This window comes from Osmerus mordax, chromosome 8 (assembly GCF_038355195.1).
Source record: "Osmerus mordax isolate fOsmMor3 chromosome 8, fOsmMor3.pri, whole genome shotgun sequence".
Classification (NCBI taxonomy): Eukaryota; Metazoa; Chordata; class Actinopteri; order Osmeriformes; family Osmeridae; genus Osmerus; species Osmerus mordax.
The window spans coordinates 8,140,220-8,160,445 of record NC_090057.1 but is presented as its reverse complement, the minus strand read 5'-3'; the positions used below and the strand labels follow the sequence as shown (position 1 = coordinate 8,160,445).

General features: G+C 43.9%; 1 protein-coding gene across 1 annotated transcript; it reads left to right on the top strand.

The window, feature by feature from the left end:
- The first annotated feature begins 6,463 nt into the window (after positions 1-6,463).
- On the top strand, positions 6,464-19,909 carry ptk2bb (protein tyrosine kinase 2 beta, b). Its single transcript, XM_067242328.1, has 31 exons — positions 6,464-6,596; positions 9,850-10,095; positions 10,783-10,961; positions 11,360-11,447; positions 11,835-11,914; positions 12,100-12,162; positions 12,282-12,336; positions 12,510-12,650; positions 12,817-12,891; positions 13,107-13,208; positions 13,337-13,454; positions 13,665-13,701; positions 13,906-13,937; positions 14,109-14,153; positions 14,265-14,362; positions 14,731-14,812; positions 15,063-15,163; positions 15,323-15,438; positions 15,587-15,687; positions 15,802-15,891; positions 16,004-16,208; positions 16,357-16,474; positions 16,606-16,662; positions 16,778-16,900; positions 17,023-17,169; positions 17,406-17,441; positions 17,739-17,763; positions 17,918-17,952; positions 18,040-18,174; positions 18,392-18,472; positions 18,964-19,909. The coding sequence occupies exons 2-31, from the start codon at positions 9,886-9,888 to the stop codon at positions 19,183-19,185; spliced, it is 2,997 nt and encodes a 998-aa protein (XP_067098429.1). The 5' UTR covers positions 6,464-6,596; positions 9,850-9,885; the 3' UTR covers positions 19,186-19,909.
- Positions 19,910-20,226: the final 317 nt, after the last annotated feature.

Sequence of the window (20,226 nt, the reverse complement as noted above, 5' to 3'; positions counted from 1 at the left end):
AGAGAGAGAGAGAGAGAGAGAGAGAGAGAGAGAGAGAGAGAGAGAGAGAGAGAGAGAGAAAGAGAGAGAGAGAGAGAGAGAGAAAGAAAGAGAGAGAGAGAGAGAGAAGGGGGGGAAGAGAGATAGAGAAAAAGAAAAAAGAGAGAGAAAGAGAAAAAGAGAGAGAAAGAGAGACAGAGAGAAGGAGGGGGAGAGAGATAGAGAGAGAAGGAGGAGGGGTGGGAGCTTGTTTACAGCCTCCACACTCCTCAGCTTGAGGCTAAGAGGCAGAGGGGGGGGGGGTGATGGCAGGAAGAGAGACAGGGAGAGAGACAGGCAGAAAGAGTGGGGGGGCAGGGAGAAAGACAGGAAGAGAGAGGCAAAGAGAGTACCTTCACCAGCAGCAACTTCTCACTACTAAAAATATCTGCAGAGAAAAGCTCAGAGCGAAACATAAGAACACACGCACACACAAGCCTGAGGGTTTATGGCTTAAGTGCTGTCAGTTGTCTAAACGTACACTAGCCAACATAGAATTGTTGTTTTGTTAGAATATTGTCAGTCAAATGGAAGCCAAAAAAGGAAAATTGATATAGACGCTTCATTATACAGTTGGAGGGAAAGTAAAGCATCTCCTCTTTTTTAATTCCGTATGCATATCTGAGCTCTCTGACAGTAGAAACACTTGCAGTGAATATGAAAGTAAAACTGATATGAGATGTTTCATCGTTTTGGGTGGTGTGGGCTATGGGGGGCTGGAGACTGAAACACTGGCTGAGATCAAAATATTGGGGAGAAGGGAAACTGAGAGGCTGTGAAGTTCTGGAAACTTTAAATGAGCAGAACCTGGGGCTGTCAAGGCCAGCCTCAGCCATGCTCCAACCCTGCCGCCTGGCATTCTGGATGATTGGTCTCAGTGGGTGTCTGGGATGGTGGGTAGAGCTTCACACACACACAAACTGACACAGTGTTATGCGTACACACACACACACACACACACGCTTACACACACAAACACACACACACATTACAAGTGATCCACATCACAGCCAGCAGCTCAGTGGGGGAAGGGTTCACACCCAGCGCTCCCTGTCTATTCAGAAGCTAATTCTCCTGCGGAGGGATTCAAAGAACCTTGCCAGCCACCTGCACCACTGACATGAGAGGAGGGAGGGAGGGAGGGAGGGAGGGAGGGAGGGAGGGAGGGAGGGAGGGAGGGAGGGAGGGAGGGAGGGAGGGAAAGAGACAAGGGAGAGAAGGACGGGGAGGGTGAGAGGAAGGGAGGAGTGGAGAAAGGGATTATAACGGCGGAAGAGAAGAGGGAGGAATGAGGGATTGAAAAGGTGGGAGGGAGGGAGCGATGGAATAAGATGGGAGGGAGGGAGGGACGGAGGGAGGGATGAGGGAGCTATGGAGGTAGCAGAGGAAGAATGACATCATCTTCCCTGAAATGTTAGCATTATCTCAAGCTCGGGCTTAACTGGCTGGCCCTCAGAGATGACATCACCCTCTGTCCACCCCTCCCCCTGCTTCTCCTGGGGTTCTGAATGCTGTTTGCAAGCTGGTGTGAGAATGTGTGACCATGTTCGTCTCGCCTTCATATGAATACTAAAATGAAGAATGATGAAAATGATTCAGGTGAGTCCCACTGAATCCTACAGATGCCTTGTAGTAATGAGGGAGTAACAAGAGAGCGTTTGATAAATTAGTAACAGTGTGATTGCTGAGAAACACACACGATTATTATGGATTCTGTTGTTTCTGGTGATAAGCTGACAAGCTGACATGCTCCCTCCACCACGCTTCCTCCCAACTCATTTCTATACACACCAGTGAGTCCAACCTCCTATTCAACAGACGCCTGTCAGGCTTGGTCTCTGTGAAAACTCCCACCCCACCAGCTCAACAGCTGATCCCCCTGAAATCCCACTTAGCCGCAATGCCAAACATGCTAACAATGCCAAAGATGCCAACGATGCACTTTCAACATGTTCCAGCACTCCGGGAATACCAGCGCTGATCGGCTTCCAATGAATGTCTGGTTTGGTTTCACTCACTGGTCACAGGTTACTGGTCACTGGTTACTGGTGGGATGACTGGTGACTCGTCAGAGGTCCCTACTGGTCACTGAGTTGTTTAAAAAGATATATATGCCCAGGGAGTTTGACTTCACTCTCAAGAAATAGATAGATGCAATATGTTAATCTCTTCAAGAATTGATCCCATTATTGACAACATTATTGATCTTGAAATTAAGTCTCAGTTCTCAGTTGATCAAAAGATAAATACACCTAATAGAAAGGGGCAGACGTTCTGTAGTTGATGTATAGCCTTGTTAAGTTTAAATCTTCCATTAAACATAGACAAAAAACAAATTAAGACTTATTTGACTTAAAGCATTTAGTGTCGCAACAAAAGCAGGGTATTGTCAGATTTCTGAAGAGAAGGATTATATTATTCTTTGACAATTTCCATAATGCAATTATTCGACCAGACACGGTCAAATTTCAACATTATTCTTACCCCCCGTTTGACCGTAACAAAATAAAACTACTCCTTGAAACAGCATCCCTCTGTAAACTTTACCTTCACAGTTGGAGGAGCAGTGTGAAGGAGTCTTAATCGGTCTCTCATGTCAGAGCCCATCTTTTTCTTTGTACTTCCACCCCTCCCTTGTCCTCTCATCAACTGGTTTAACCTGTATTTAATAACCTGCTGCTTTACTGTGGGACACAATTACCACAAACCCTGAACTGTATACTTCTCTGAGGGTCTTAATAGTTTATTGCCCCACATCACAATGAGCCAACTCCTAATGACCCTTGGTTTGTAAACGAGTAGCATTCTCTTGCATCCTGGGCCTGTCTTTCTGCGGTAGAGTAGTGTGTATGTGACTGAGGACCCTCCCCCCACCATCTCACACCTCTATTGTGATGCAGGCCAGGTCTGTAATCCAGGCCCATATCTGGGGAGTTCACACCTTGGTAAGAACCCACCCCCTGCTGGGCTGAGAGGATGGGATTAACAGAGCAAACCCTCCAGGGGCCTGACAGTACCCACACACACATGATCACACACTCACACATAAACTTGCGCGCACAAACACACCCACACCCACACCCAAACATATGAACACACTTCTATGAATACATGCATGCTTAGGAAGACACACATTCAACACTTACAACATTACAACACGATTGCATAGATGCGAGCACACATGCACAGGCACACAAACACACACATGGGCACACACGGACACACGTGCAGACGGACACACACATGCACACACCAGGACACACGCACCCTGCACACACCGCCTGTCCACACGAATCCCACATAAATGCAGACTGTCAACATTCTCCTCTTTCCGCTTGATAGCTTTCACTGCCTCCCTTTTGTGGTGCAGGTGTCCTCTTCCAGAGATCAGGGGTCAGAGCATACACAGGAATGGGCTAACACAGCCATTATGGAGACTGATGATGTCATAGCACGGTCAACATAAGCTCAACCCTGGAACAGAAGGGGTCACAGGTGCAGGAATGTAAAACGGGGTGACCATCAAGGGAAAGATAAATATTTTTGAGATCATTAAGTAAAGAGAGTTGGTGGGGGTGGATAGGTGTGTTCATTCCGACCCATGTTGGATCAAAGCATTCCATTTCGTCCACTCAAGTTTAAACCTCTGGGTGGATGCTGGGGGTGGGTGGTTGTGGTTGTGGGGAGGTTTGGTGTAAGACTGGGTGTGGGTGAGGGTGTGGGTTGAGGGCATCATTCTCCAATTCTAAACTACTATAAATAGTAGTAAGAGACAGTATTACAGTTTTTTACAGTCGCTAGGACACATTTCTCAATACTTAAGTCACGGTTTCAAAACTCTTCACACAGTGAGCACAACAGAGGTATATGTGGGCTAAACTGTGGATCATTTATCATTGCTTTGGCACAAAATTCATTCAATGACTACATCTTTCAAATTACATTCATTCTTTTCTCACTTCGACACAACAACTGCCAAAACTCTATGTACCTACAGGCCAATTTGCACATGCTTACATACTGTTTTCAAAACTGTTACGTAAACTTCAGTTCAAAACAATAACATAATACAAAACTGAATAAGACAGAAATTTGCTACATTTCTACAGTAATATTGTAATGAAAAAATTAAATGCTATAAAATGATCTCTACGGAAGGGTTGTGCTAGGTGAGAAAAGGGATGCAGAGAGAAGAAATCAGCCAACATTTGTATGGGACAATGTGGCATTTCACACTGAATGCTGGATGCCTGGACATTGCCAGGGATGGATCAGGCATGCCAGAAGATTCTTTTCTAGGTGTATTGCCCTAGATGACATAAGATGTGATGTGGATGAGAACCTATGGTCAAATGCAGAAGATAACAGTAGCATTCCTATTGTATCTGTATCAGTGGATGGTGTGTATACAAATTCTTGTATTCTGGAATTAGTGAAAAAAAAAGAAAGGTATACAACATATTGAAGCATACTGCATCATGTCTGATTCATTCCAGTAACATATATTGCAGTGAATTCTAAACAGTAGAGAGGTGTCCTTGTTTTACATAAGAAAACATTGTATAATGCTACCTGTTGTTAGTGATTTTTAGGTCATTGTTTTGTGGGTGACAAAGTATGTTTGTTGGCTGTCAACCTTTGCTAGTGTTATTGAAGAATGAGTTGATTTGAGACATGTATGAAGTGATTTGGTAGTTTTAGTGCATTTTGAATGTGAAATTAACTGATGTGCCGAGCTGAAAGTTGGTTAAGAGAACTGAGTGAAGAGTTTTGAAAAAGTGGCCTAAGTATTGAGAAATGTATCCTAGCGACTGTAAAAAAAACTGTAAACAAGAACAACAACAAGGATTAAAAACATTAAATCCCGTTCTAAATGAGTCCACTGAGAATCTTCACAGACAGAGAAGACCTTGGTTAGACGTCCGTGTTGTTAGGCTGCCTCTATTGGCCACACAGGAAACTGTGACTAAACACCTTGTACACTCATAATCTTTCTTCTTTTTTCACAGTATAAAAACTTTGTGTCCATTAAAGAGTGATATTTCATTGTGATTAAACTTGTCAAGCAAAGAAACAACATTCTATATTTAGGATGACGTTAGGGGACAAAAACAACTTTGTTATTCGTCTTTCAGCTCCTCAAACAGCTTGCGGACCCCCCCCTCCCCCCCACTTACACACACACACCCCAGATATAAAAGAGCTGGAGATACCAGTAGAAGTATGCCTGTATGCCTGAATGCTGAACTCATCAGGGCCAAAAGCTTTAAATGGGACTGGCCCAGTCATCTCGTTGGAATACCATATCTTTGGCACCTGTTGTGGATAACCATCCCTGACACTGTGCCCTCCTGGAGCATGATGGGGTGAGGTGTTTTCAGCTCCTGGAGCAGAGGGGAGGGGGAAGGGCTGGCATGGTCAGGCCTGCTCCTGCCCCAGACATGAACTCTCAAACAGCTGTCATTTCTCTACATAGCTATTCCAATTAGAATCACCACCAAAATCTGGTAGCAGTATCCCAGCCCTCCATCAGCCCTGGTATAGGACAGAGGGAATGAATTCATTCTCGATGTCTAGAAAGTGAAACTTTGGAGAAGAAAGTTCAGAAACTAACTAGTAAAGGAAGTGAGGAAGATCTGGCAAATTCTGGTCTGTGGCGCCCTCTAGTGTTCAAAAACCATGTGGATCTCAGTCTACACCAAAACCTTATCACTAGGATACAGACTAATGTGGTATTTGTAGTTTTTTTGGCATAACTTTCAAAAAGTGTAATTTTCACATTAGTCATACTCATACAACCTTGGCCTGAGGCAGTAGCATCAACATCATTCAACTTGGTCTCTCTGCCAACAAATTGGTTTATTAGATAGGAAAGTTACAGTAAGACCAGTCTGTGCTCCTTGACCTCTAGGTGTTTTGGAGACACCTAGCTTCAGCGTCCCCACCTGACCGATAAAATGCACCTCAACCTCTGGGTAGATCCCGAATGGCCACAGCTGGCTGTACGATGTGTTGGCCTTCCTGACAGCATTGCTTATCTCAAGCTCGCCGCTGGCACTGGACTTGTGGAGGACCTGTGATGGACTTGTGATGTGATGTCCAGTAGGCCTGTCTAGTCCAGCCACACCGTAAACCTCTTGGGTGTTTCATCGTCATCATAACAATAATCAGTTGTATCTCATTTGTTTAATACAATTGCAGAAAAAGTTTTAATTAGTTTAACATTATCTAGAGTCATACAGGCTACTGCCCATGTTTGACCTAAAGCACTTGGTATTTGAGGTTAATTTAGTCTCAAATAAACATAATGGACCGTTTTGTCTAATTTCTTACTGAAAGCAATGCTATGTGTTACATGGAGTTGCAGTGAGCGTACCCTGGCCTGAGCACTGTAACCGCGTAATAAGGAAATAGACATGCTACCTGTGTCTACACCACACGCTTAAGGACAAGGAGTGGCTTATCAAATACTGGCTTTGCACCTTCGAGTAAAACAACGGTCAGGCCTTTTAAACGAGTAAGACCATAAGGAATACACTTTCGTTCACATATTCGTGGAGGAAAGGCCCTCCTTTAAGGTATGGCCACACCATTTGTTTGTGAAATGTTAGAAATGTTAGAGAAACATTTGCAGAAATAAACATCACGAATGTTAACAACTTTATGTGAGTCGCCCATGGTCGAAGAGGTTGCGGCCGGGACGGATGCAGCTGGGAAGGTAGCCTATAAGGAGTTCTTTCGTATAGCCTACGTTTACTTTTATGGTTGACAACAGTATGGATTTTCAGAGTTTTCAAATACACGTAGCCTATGTACAGGCTACTCTCGCAAACTTCCTGCGAAATTAACGTGGTAGCAGTAGTTTAAGAATTGTAATTTGTTTTTTTGTTTTCTGGAATGTACAGGGTTGGCCTACAGGTAGCATACCTGAGCTGCGTCAATTATTGTGATCATATTTGACCTGGAATAATGTTTGATTTTGCATTGTGCGAAGTAGCTTTTGAGTGCCGTAGTTCGAGGCTTCTTCACTATCAAAGCAAGTCACTGCAGGTGGAATTGTTAGGTCACATTCCAAAGCCAAGGGTATGGCATTGCATGCAATACTTGCTTCCGGCAAAACTCAAAACGCAACACTCACCCCCACATTTCTCAGAAAAAGATAGATTGTCTTACCATAATACAAGGGGTGGATAGAAAATGGAAGTTGAAATATATTTATTTTCATCTGTTATCACACCTCTTTTCATGCTCACCGATTGCCATAGTCTTAACACAGTCAGTCTAAGGTGAATTGTTCTCACCCTAGAGAGATGTGGGAGCTATCAAACAAGCTTATAAGCTACCTACAATGAAGGTAACCTAAGGAATGTTTAGTAGTTAGACGTTTATTTGAAAACGTCATAAGCGTAGACATTGTAATATATAATAATAACAACAGACAAGCTGGTACAAAAAGGAGAGGTTGCATAATCAGACAGGCTTTGTTGTACAGGCTGTCACTGGCGACACCACTCCGCTCTCAGATCCTACTCAGACCCAAGATAAGAAATCTACAAAGTGGAACAGTTGCCATAACAACTCCATTGTCAGCATGACGGGCATGTCAGATGCACAAGCATGTAACCTGTAAAGTTCATTATGAAAGGTTTGGGGTCGTGAATGCAGTCAGAAGAAAGAAAGATATCACCAACAAATATCTTAATTAGACTCACTGAGCTGAATCGTTGGTTAAGAATCAAAGTGGCCTAAAACAGTTCATGAATTTTGCGTTTTGTGATGGAGTCGATGTTTGACGGTCACTTTCTTCACAGAAACATAGTCTACTACACAATTTTTGTGTCTTGAGTTATTTTAGAGAACATTTCTGACAATCATGCTATACATAGGCCAAAAAGAACAAATGATGGTCATCTCCAGCCATGGTTTACATTTTCAGATGTAGCCAGGAATACCTTACTTCTTCATGCTCTCACTCAGTTCCTCCTGGCCAATCAGACTCCCCCCTTCCCCCATCTCCCCGTCTTTCCCTTGTATCTGTGCACATAGTGCTCAGGTCCTGGTGTTTGCTTGCTAAAGATGATAGCCCCAGAGGTCAAGTCTCACACACTTGTAATGGGGCCTGGACACAGGGTTGAGATGTTACCCTACTCAATGATTTGAAATATGGTGGAAAATAAACTGTATACCCTTTTGCATGAAATTGCAAAGACATGTACAAGAAACAAGTAGCAATATTTAAAGTAACATGTTTTAACTTCCAGTTTCTCTGTAGGTAGAAGACAATAATCTTATGAAGTTTGTTTCAACATCGATGTTTATAAAAATGGAATTCTGGAATGTGTGTTACATAATCATCTTTGAGGAGACATACTTGCATTTTTAAACACACACACACGGCCACGCACCCACACACACTCACAAACACACACACATACACACACAGGGTGAGGAATTCACAGCCTCAGGCTAGCAACAGTACCATCAGGAAGCCTGAGAATATAGCAGACTTTGACACAAAGCTCTCCTCAGACAAACCAGTCCCATTACCAAGGGCTATGTTCATATGAGGAACCTGCCATGTCACTCATACAACTTACACAAGACATTTTGAGGTTTGTTACTTTATTGAATGTGCCATGTTTTGTGACCTGCATGTTTGACAGGTAAGGTACTTTAGCTTTGTCTTCTTAGACATGTTATTCACGAGTCATGATCTTGGCTTTTTCTTGAGATAATGAGAAGGTGCTGAAGTTTCATGTCGTGTTTTGCGAGATGATGTGTGAAGTGTATGTCACATTCAGACTCTGTCAGGGCACATTTTCACTCTTAGACTGTTACAGTAAGTTTGTTAGGAAGGTGAGGAAGATTGAGAAGCACTAGGCTGAGCAAACATGGGTTTGGCTCAGAATGCCAGTTTTCTTCACTACTAAATACAGTGTGGAGAAAACAGGCTGAGGTAAACCACGTAATGAAGTGGCGTGACAAGTGTAAAAATGCTCAAACCTCGAAGTTTTGTTTCTGGTTTCATTGTGCAGTGTCAACGTGTAGTTCTGTAATTGTTGTTGCTGGTAATGAAGTGGCGTGACAAGTGTAAAAATGCTCAAACCTCGAAGTTTTGTTTCTGGTTTCATTGTGCAGCGTCAACGTGTAGTTCTGTAATTGTTGTTGCTGTCACTGGTAAGTTTCATGTCACTTATGGCCTAAGTGGAAATTCTGTACAACAGCTAGTTCAATGACTTGGCAATTTATTGTTTATTGAAATTGAGTCTGTTTGCATGAAGAAATACAGAGGCTGTGTCTCTCAAGATTTCAGTCCCATCATTTAAAAAAGCTTTGACACATTGTTGTCTTGTGACTCCTACACAGGCCTTTACATGTACTCTGAGACAGGAATGTAATCTCTATATCTGTGAATCGACTGCACTGTGAGTAATATACCAACACACTGGATCAGGGGGATCTGAAGTGTTTTCTTGCAGCAGCACATACAACACAGCAACATCTAAGAACAGGAATGACTGCAGTTCATCAGTAATTAACATTACCTCGAGTTATGGCATCACAACAAACCATTCGTCGTTAGTCAGTTTTTTCTGATGATCAATACAGAAAAGTTGTCAAGGTTTTCCCAGACATCCACTGTAAAATGAGCAGTGATACATGGATGTGGTATGGCACATAGAGGAGGGGGTCTTGCTAAACTGACGGATTGCCCACTGTTTCATACTACACTACCTCCTTTGAAGTCAGATACAAATCAGAGCATCAAACTCTGTGGGCATCATGAGATTCTCAACAATGTATACAACAGCATGTCCTCCTCTTTTTCAGGAATGATGTGGGTATGATGCTGTTCTCCCTGCCTTGATGATGTATGAGGTCATGTCAGGAGACACCAGAACACTGTCCTGGAAGGTACCCAGCCCAGGCCACAACAGGCCAGAACCTAGCCCAGAGGACGCAGCCATCGCTGGGAATGGAGGGCCAGTCAAGATCCTTAAAGTCTGCTTCACCACAAGCAGCAACCTGGGCAAGAACTTTAAACTGGTCAAGTGTGACAGCTCCTGGCAGATTAGGGTGAGGGGCAGATATTGTTCTTAATCATCTATATATGATGGTGTACTGATTTGTCTCTATCTTTCTCTCACTATCTCTCATTCTGTTCTCTTTTTGTCCGTATCTTTCTCTTTTTGCTCCTTTCTATCTCGTCTGTCTCATCTGGGCTGAAGACTCAGATCTGTTTCTTCTATGTTTGGGGGTTTGGTGGTACTTGTATCTCTATCTTTAGTCCTATTACATTTGAGCTGTGTACTTGAAAGAGTTTGGAATGTGCTGATGTTTTGAGTTGTGTGCATTAGTGCAAACCAATCATAGCTTCCCAGATAGCACCCTAAGGGTTTTCTGTTTAGAATATGCTCACAGCTCACATCTCTCATTAGTCCCCTGAACTCTGTAACATGAATCAATCTTCTGAGGAATTGGATGACAGATTATCTTGTAAGGTTTTGGGGAACCTAGTCTAATTCCTCAGTTTGCTGTTGTCATTCTGATCAGGGTTATTAATCTAGTTTGTGACTCCTGTAATGACTCATGTTTGTGACTCCTGTAATTTGTTACAGTAACTGACAAACAAGACAAAATCCACTTTGGAAACCAAAAAGCATGATTTCAAAAGAGTTACAATATTATGAATACATACCAAATGAAATGAAACATAACTAAACCTCAACTAAAGACCCCTGTCTCTCTTGTCCTTTCCACTAGGCTATTATCCAGTCTATTCTGAATAGCGGTCGACTGGGGCCCAACATCCAGTACAAGAACTGCTATGGCCTCCTGCTGAAGCACCTGAAGTCCGAGGAGCTGCACTGGCTCCACCCTGATCTGACCGTGGCCGAGGTGGAGCAACGCTATGAAAGTCACCATGTTGAGGCAGAGTGGAGGTGAGAGAGACGGACAGGGAGGGAGGAGGGAAGGGGGAGAGAGGGAGGGAAGTGGGTGGAGGTGAGGGAGGAGAGAGAGGGGGACTAGGTGAGAGGCAGAAGGGAGGGAGGCAGGAGGCAGACTGCAAGTGAGAGAGATGGAGGTAAGAAAGCAGGAAGATGAGGGGGTTGTTTATTATCATGTTTATGATTACACCTTCTGTTAAAGTGGATACTTGTGAGCACTTGTCATGTACTTCTCTTTCCTGGAATACTGTCCATGGTTATGTTGAGGTCTGGAAGGCTTCCAAGAAACATCAGAATTTTGAGAATCCAAATGCTGTACTTCCACAAGTACAGAAATAGAAAATGACATGACTGCTGTTTGTGTTTCACCCGTCTCCCTCTCGGTGCTCTAGGTATGACCTGCGAGTGCGCTACATCCCAGATAATTTCCTGGAGAAGTTTAAAGAGGACAGGACCACTTTGCTCTACTTCTATCAACAGGTGAGCAAAATTCTAGACAAGGACTCTCCAAGTCTGCTTCTAGAGAGCCATCCTCTTGTTGGTTTACACTCCAACCCTGTTCCTGGAGAGCTACCCTCCTGTATGTTTATATTCCTACCCTGTTCCTAGAGAGCAACATTTCTGTTGGTTCTCTCTCCAACACTATATTACCAGGTAGTCATCCAGCTAATTATTGGAATCGGGTGTGTTTAGGATTGAAGAGAGTACCTAATCTATGGGAGCTCTCCAGAAACAGGGTTTAGGAGCATTGTACACAGTGACAAACAAAACTGAGAAATAAATCTGCAGAAAACAGCTGACATTAGATAACAATATTAGCTCAATATTATTAAATACATTCTCGCTGTTGTCTGTGTGTTCTTTCAGGTGCGTAGTGATTACATGCAGTACCATGCCAGTAAAGTGAGTGATGGGATGGCTCTGCAGCTAGGCTGTCTGGAGATCAGGTGAGGAACTGCTTTCTTTCTGCATACATTTACCCCCGGCCTGGTCGTTGTGTCAACAGATAGGACACACACATATACACAGAAACGGGACCACGTTTGAATTCCCTCACATTTTTCAAACAACAAATGTTGTTAGTCTTAATGTTGGTCTGTGTTCATGCCGTCTTTTCACTCGATCCTCTCAGGAGGTTTTATAAAGACATGAATGCGAAAGGTCTTGAAAAGAAGTCCAACTTTGAGCTGCTGGAGTAAGTTTTGTTTATTTTCAACTTAACTCAACTGAACTCAACTTTAATGGTCATATTTTGTTTTTGTTTGGTTTTGAAACATAAGAGAGTCTCTTAATGTGTTCTTTGTGACCATGCAGGAAGGAGGTGGGGCTGGACCTCTTTTTTCCTAAAGGGCTGATAGATAGCATGAAGGTAACCCTGAATCTCTGTCTTTAACCTGTGCGCAGACTTTAGTTGGTCAAACACACTGCACAAAGTAGGCTAAATGATTTCAACAAATCCCTCAATGCGAGAGCTGACTTGATCCAGCTCCAAGGTGTCCAGAAGCTCTGGTGTCTGACTGGTGTTGATGCTCCTCCTGGCAGCCCAGAGCGCTGAGGAGGCTCATCCAGCAGACCTTCCAGCAGTATGCCACGCTGAAGGAGGAGGACTGCATGATCAAGTTCTTTGAAACCTTGATCCAATTTGTCAACGTCGACGAGGAGGTCTTTCCCTGTGAGCTAGTGGTGAGCTTTGCTTTTGCCTCTTTTCTGGCATCCAAAACGACCAGAACAAACTCTAGCATGTTTTACTTCCACATGTATATGATATTTCAAAATGTCTGATACTGATACTACTATGGATAACAATCTCTGTTCATGCGCTTATCATATATTTGATATTGTTTCACAGCAAGGCTGGAGTCTATCTGTGGAGCTGGTGATCAGAGCCAAGGGAATTCGCCAGCGCACCCAGAAAGATTCAGCAGTAAGTCTGTCTGGCTCCCCACTGTGGACACCGTACCACAGTGCTACCAGTTCAAAATCCTAACCTTTCTCTCAATATTTTTGCATTGTCAATAGCAAAAACGTGTCTTGATGAAATAACTATTGACTCCATTGTCTCATAACAGTGAAATGATTGCAAGTTTGTAATGAAACCTATGGTAATAACCTTATGCCTATTATTGATTTTCTCTTCAGCCTGTGTGTATTGCTGACTTTAAACAAATCAAAAACATCAAACACTTACCTCAGACTGATGGCAAAGCCCTCATCACCTTGGACATAGAGGGAGCCAGACAAGTAAGAACTGGAGCTTCCATCTGCCCTCTATATTCTACATTCTAAATTCTTATCCCGGTGCACTGACATGGTTACATAATCTATCCCAGGTAGCATACAAATGGTGTATTTGTTTTTTGTTCCATTAGTCCCTGTCCATCAACGTGGCCACTTTTGCCATGGCTGAGAACATGGTGGACCTCATTGACGCATACTGCCGCTTGGAAAGCGGCAAGGATGACACGTTCATCTCCAGAACAAACAAAGGTAGGAGGTTTTTGGCTGATTGGCTGCATCTCAGTCTGTAAAGATGCTTTATTTCCTGGTCTCCTTGTCATTGCCTTCTCATGTCTATGTATCTACTGCTCTTCTTGAACTACATATCATCATTGATGCTGATAACAGAAGGAACAGAAGAAGAAGAACAGGAACCATAAAGTCTGTGTGTTAACCAGACATCTGCTTTGTCATCCATAGATACCCAAAGAAGTTCTCTACCTGCAATTCCAACTACGTAAGCTAATTAGCTCTGCGTCTTTTTTCAAGTGTAACTCAAGTTTAGCATCTACTTGTTTTTAGGACATTTACGTAGCTGTGAGCTATGTAGATCTCTTGTCTCTCACTTCCTCTCCCTCCCATATCCTTTTATCCTGTCTCTTTTCCTCCCCCGTTCTCCCCCTCCCACAACTCCCCCCCCCTCCCCCCCTCGTTGGAGCAGAAAGGACACAGAGAACTTCAGATACAGTATGGGTGAGTCAGCTTTCCCTTTTGAATACAAAAATCTCAAAATACACAAATACTACTACATCAGTGCATCATCAAAAGCATAATTGGTGTTAGACACAGTCAGGTCAACTTCGCTTCAATGACACAGTTGTATCTTCCATAACTGAATGCACATTTAATTTTAATTTTTTATAGGATCGGATATTTATTGTGAGATTATGGAGGAGAAGCCAAGGGCTGGTGAGTGGTCTTACTTTCTACTGGGGTTTGAAAATACATGTTTTTCAGTCTCAGTAAGTGATGAACGTTTTGTGAGGCCTAATTATGAAAATAGATCCTGCTTGTGTTCAGTGGTGAAGTACGGGATTGAAAGACAGAACATAGTCCTCGGACGAATTCTTGGCTCTGGGTTTTTCGGAGAGGTCTACGATGGCGTTTACAAAAAGCAGGCAAGGAAGTATCCTTCTCGGATTATTTTACAGTAAAGATGCAGACATGGTAAAGCTTTGCAGGTGACATCTGTTGTGTTGTCTTTTGTGAATATATTTGTTGCCTGCTTATGCTTTCCGCGGATGCTTTTAAAATTTCTAATGAGTTCTATTTCTATGTCTATGTTTAAAAGCATCCAATGAATATGGTTCTTATTATTAGAGTAGCACGGAGGGGATTGCACTGTTACAGCAGTAGAAGTGACACTGTAACGTTATTGACGCTATTATTAGTAGTAGTATTGTTCTATATTACATTACATTATTATTTTAATACTACAATATTATGAGCGTTTTTCATGATGTTGACTTGTGTGTCCCTGAACCAGAGCGGAGACAGGGTCAGTGTGGCTGTGAAGACCTGCAAAGACTGTTCTCCTGACGTCATGGAGAAATTCATGAGTGAAGCAGGTGCTGACACCATATAACACAACTGAACATTTGGAATAATCAATATGAATTCTCTCATAGAATGTCTTGTATGATAGAATCATACAACCTTCTACATTTTGTGTTATTACATATATTCAGCTCTGAATAGTGTAAATCCAATAATGCCTAACCTATCAGTCTTTAGTCTTTACTAGCACGATGGAAGACGATTTCTCTCTGAGGTTGTGACTGTTTACCGGATCTTTGATTCTATTTACTTGTGCGCCAGTGATCATGAAGAACTTGGACCACCCCAACATCGTCAAGCTCATTGGAATCATAGAAGAAGACCCAGTGTGGATCGTCATGGAGCTCTACCAACATGGAGAGGTGGGTGACTGACAGGGGGTTCTAAGGGAGGAAGATACTTGCAGGTTCTCTAGGGACATCCCAGTTTGCCCCGGTTGCACTAGTATGCATTTACATTACAGTAATAGAAATGGAAATATTAGCAGTTAATTGTCTGTCTGCTATGGTTGTTGCCACCAGCTGGGGAACTACCTGGCCCAGAACCAGAAGAATCTGACCAACGTGACCCTGGTCCTGTACTGTCTCCAGATCTGTAAAGCCCTTGTCTACCTAGGGGGGGTGAACATGGTGCACAGGTAGGACCAAACCTTCAACCCTACAAAAAACAACAAAAAAGAATGATAATTTAGAAATGAATGACAAAGTACATGGAGATGTCATAAATTCCTGCGTCTGGTGGCTCATTGTTTTTACTTTGTATGTGTGTGTATTGTTTTGTGACAGAGACATTGCGGTGCGCAACATTCTCGTGGCCGCTCCAGACTGTGTGAAGCTCGGTGACTTTGGGCTCTCCAGATACATAGAGCAAGAGGAGTACTACAAAGGTAAACGTTGATAATGACGTTGCACCATCCATGGAGCAAAGTGCACTGGAAGATTCTGTTGTATCGATGCATAGATGACTAGAAAGGACTTTTTACCCGGTGTCATTCTCACAGCTTCAGTAACGAGACTGCCGATCAAATGGATGGCTCCTGAATCAATCAACTTCAGACGTTTCACATCGGCTAGCGATGTCTGGATGTTTGGTAAGCGTGGAGCAGTCAGCTGTAGGCTAACCTGACAAGATGAACCTTGACACGACTGAGGATGCAGTGAATAGGATTCATGTTTTCTCTTGTTTTCTCGTCCCTCCCACAGCGGTGTGCCTGTGGGAGATCATAAGCCGTGGGCAGCAGCCGTTCTTCTGGCTGGAGAACAGGGATGTGATCAACCAGCTGGAACAGGGCATCAGGCTGCCCAAACCAGAGGAGTGCCCCCCCGCCCTCTACTCACTCATGACCCGCTGCTGGTCCTACGACCCCCAGGAACGACCCACCTTCACTGAGCTGGTGGTCAAGATCAGGTACTGACCACACGCTGGTTGTTTGTTGATTCATTGGTTGGTTGCTTACTTGATATACCCGTATAGCTATGATTTTCTTGAGATAAATCGACTTTCTTTGTGTGGGTGACCATGATGCTGTATATGATTTGTGTGTGAAATATTCCAGTGACGTGCATAAGATGGAGAAGGAGGAGGAGGTGGAGAGACAGAGAGACAGAGCCAGAGGCGCACGCAATACCAGGCTCTTTGAACCCAAGTTCACTATCAGTGAACCTCCTCCTAAGGTAGCCACATGCTTCTGTCTCTTTATCAAAAACACACCAGTGTTTACAGTACTGAGGATAGTGAGGGTAATCTTTTACATGATGCATGTATACATCATTGTTTCAATATGTATGTGTGTGTCTCCCCTCAGCCTTCGAGGATGCCAGGACGCTTTGGGAAGCAAGCCAGCTTTGGCCTGCACATTGAGGTACAGAACCTCCTGTCCTTACTGTCCCTGCCCCACTGCACTTTCTCTCTTTCTTGTTGGTCAGCATGTTCATGTATGTGTGTGTATGTTTGTGTGTTGTGTGTGTGTTGGCCAGCTGAACGAGGCATTGTGTGCCAGCTCTCCAGACCTGGCCAGCCCATGTGACTACCAGTCTCCTCTGGACTCCACGGACAGCTTGATGGTCCCTAAGTTGTCTCCCCGACGACGTAGTATGGGGGTATGCATACGCATACACATGCATACATTTATATAGTACACTGTATATAATATACAGTACAAACAGGCAACACTGTGTGCTTCACCTAATATAACTTCATGTGTGGTGTGTGTGTCCTTCAGGAGAGGGACTTCATTGCGGTGCCCACCAAGGAGGATGCCCAGCGCCTGTGGCAGAGTGATAGAGACCTCCTGCAGAGCACCCTCCTCCAGCAGAAAAAGGACATGAAGGAGGACAACAAGTGGCTGGAGAAGGAGGAGAAACTATTGGTGGGTAACACACTGTTGGCCCTCAACACTGCTCTCTCTCTCTTTCTCTTTCCCATGGCACTCTCTTGCTCCAACTGCGCTCCCTGCCCCACTCAACCCCCCACTGTTCTCTCTCTGTCTCTGTCTCTCTGTCTCTCTCTCTCTCTCTGTCTCTCCATGCTATGTTGTTCTTGGTCAGCCTAGGAAGGGGTGTTTAAGAAGGAGGTCAGTTTGTGAACCTGCCTTTTTCTTTTCAGGATCCCATGGGCTCCAATATAGTGAACAGTCCAGAGGTAGGTTCTGTCTGTCTGTCTGTCCATGTCTCTATCCCTCTGTCTGTCTGTCGGTCTGTCTTTTTGTCCATGTCTTTATCCCTCTGTCTGTCTGTCTGTCGGTCTGTCTTTCTGTCCATGTCTTTATCCCTCTGTCTGTCTGTCGGTCTTTCTGTCCATGTCTCTATCCCTCTGTCTGTCGGTCGGTCTGTCGGTCTGTCCATGTGTCTGTGTCTGTATAGTGTGTCTCTCCACTTGTTACACATAGGTTATCTGTGTTTGAATCATTATAATCACTTTTGGTTTCTTTGTTCCTAGTTGCCAGTGCCGGAGAATGTTCATGGTGAGTGTTCTCCAGAGTTTACATCATGACATTTGTTTACACAGCATTATAACAGGGCTCATATACTGAACCAATAGAACATCCTGAGCCTCTGTGTTAGTGAAAGTCTCCCTCTCTGTCCATCACTATGTCGCTCCTGTCTGAACTCTCACAGCTCCTCCGGAGAAGCCTGCTCGCCTTACCGCTCAGGTAAGCACAAACACCCACACTTTCTGGATCCGCTGATCGTCAGTTCGATCCCAGGGTCTCTCTATACCGCTCCCCTCTCTCCCTCAGGCGGCCCCCACAGCTGAACTGGACCGCTCTGAGGACAAGGTGTATCATTCAGTCATGGAGCTGGTCAAGGTAGTAGTGCAGCTGAAGAATGACATTGGCACTCTACAGCCTGAGAACTACATCTCTGTTGTGAAGGTACAGGCTGGACTCTGCTGTGGGGTGGGATTAGAGAACTGTCTCTTTATGTGTTGTATTGTAGGAACATGTCAGGGCTGGGTTATAAGGTACTAATGATACTGTGAAGGTAATGTCTGAGTTCTTGATAAGAAAGCTTATTAGAATTCAGGTAATTTTCCTTTAGCAGTGTCATGTGGTGACATGCTAGAAGTAACTATCTTTTCTTGCATTTCAGTCTGTAGGACTTACCCTACGGGATTTGATTCGCAATGTGGATGAGATTCTACCCACCTTACATGATTCCATCAAAACTGAGGTACAGTTTTCCTCCTCTATGAAGAAACTAGAAATTGTTTTCATCGTTACTTTGCATTGTAAAAAAAGCTGCAATAAAGATGCTCTTTTACAGAAATGTTAGAAGTTACTGATGTAGGGTGATAAATAAATAAGCCTGTCATCTAACCCTTCCCCATTCCCTTCCTCAACTCTCCTTATCCTTCCCTCCCCTTTCCCACCTCCCTCTCCTCCCCACCTCCCTCCCCTTTCGCACCTCCCTCCCCTTTCGCACCTCCCTCTCCTCCCCACCTCCCTCTCCTCCCCTCCTCCCTCCCCTTTCCCACCTCCCTCTCCTCCCCACCTCCCTCCCCTTTCGCACCTCCCCTTTCGCACCTCCCTCTCCTCCCCACCTCCCTCTCCTCCCCTCATCCCTCCCCTTTCCCACCTCCCTATCCTCCCCACCTCCCATCCTCCCCACCTCCCTGTCCTCCCAACCTCCCTCCTCCCCACCCCCCGTCCCACCCTCTTTAGATTGAAGGCACTCAGAAGCTCCTGAACCACGACATGGCGGAGCTTATCAGTAAGATGCGCCTGGCGCAGCAGAACGCCATCACCTCTCTGAAGGAGGAGTGTAAGAAGCAGCTGCTGTCTGCCGCACACACGCTGGCCATGGACGGCAAGAACATGCTGGACGCCGTCGACCAGGCTAGGGTCAGGGCCAACCTGGCCAAGCCCAAACCCGAGGCCTCCTAATGGACTTGACCGGGGTCTGGTCTCTTGAGGGGTCCTGGATGTATAGTGCGGCCGCAGGGGACACATACATGCATGTTGAAGACTAAATGGACATGTTGTAGTTGGTGTGACGTGTGACTCATTAACTAGTCCTGCAAAGGTGTTTCTGTCAGACCAAAGTTGTGAATGAGATTGTTGGAGGAGGACAGGAGGGTCTCTCCAAAATGTTTGGTTGCCAAAGATGCTAATGTTGACCAAAACAATACTTTTTTTTCACTTGGAGTCTTTAAACATTTGTTGTTTTATAAAACGGGGGTTGTAAAGTGGTATAAAGCTAAATTGTTAAATAATAAATGTACTAAATAGTTGGAGTGGATAGCCTTCTACTCTACTACTAAGTTCTTATGACAACTTTTTTTTTGTGCCATGACTTTGTTGAGACTGTTGAAAGAAAATAAATGAGATAAAAAATGCATCTTATGTATACTATTTAGGTCGGTTGAGGGGCAGTTCTATGGGCGTATGTGAAGCCCTCTGTGACATGCTTGCGTGTAAAAAGGGCTATACAAATAAATGTTGATTTGATTTTGATTTGATACTATGAGATATAATATTATGTCCAAATATTATTAAATATTTTATGTTCCTCTCAAAGTATATGTTTTGTCAATAATGTCAAAAACCTTTATTCCTGATCATTTGGCATATATTAAAATGAATGAAACCAAAAACATTAAATGTTTAATATGATGATATCACAGAAGCCTTGCTCAGCCACTTAACCAGTCGGGTCTCATTCATAGTATTGACTACATTTCTGATCTTACTCAAAGGCTGTGTTTGTTGAACACTAGAATGTATCCTATCATCTTAGCTACACTCAAGTGTGCATGTGTTAATGTAAGTGCATTCAGGGCTATCAGACAAGGAAGATGGCAGGACCAATGTGTGACCCTTGTGGAACAGATACTTTCACTTCTTTTAACCAATCCCTCCTATAGCCAAAAATGCTTCTGAATGTAGTTCTCTTTATAATTATATTTATTGTACTACATGACACGT

Excerpts from the sequence above, each read along its gene's own strand:
- ptk2bb (XM_067242328.1), top strand. The coding sequence starts at position 9,886 with ATGATGTATGAGGTCATGTCAGGAGACACCAGAACACTGTCCTGGAAG. Across the intron at positions 11,915-12,099 it reads CTAGGCTGTCTGGAGATCAG|GAGGTTTTATAAAGACATGA; the intron begins GTGAGGAACTGC and ends CGATCCTCTCAG. Across the intron at positions 15,688-15,801 it reads GCAAGAGGAGTACTACAAAG|CTTCAGTAACGAGACTGCCG; the intron begins GTAAACGTTGAT and ends TCATTCTCACAG.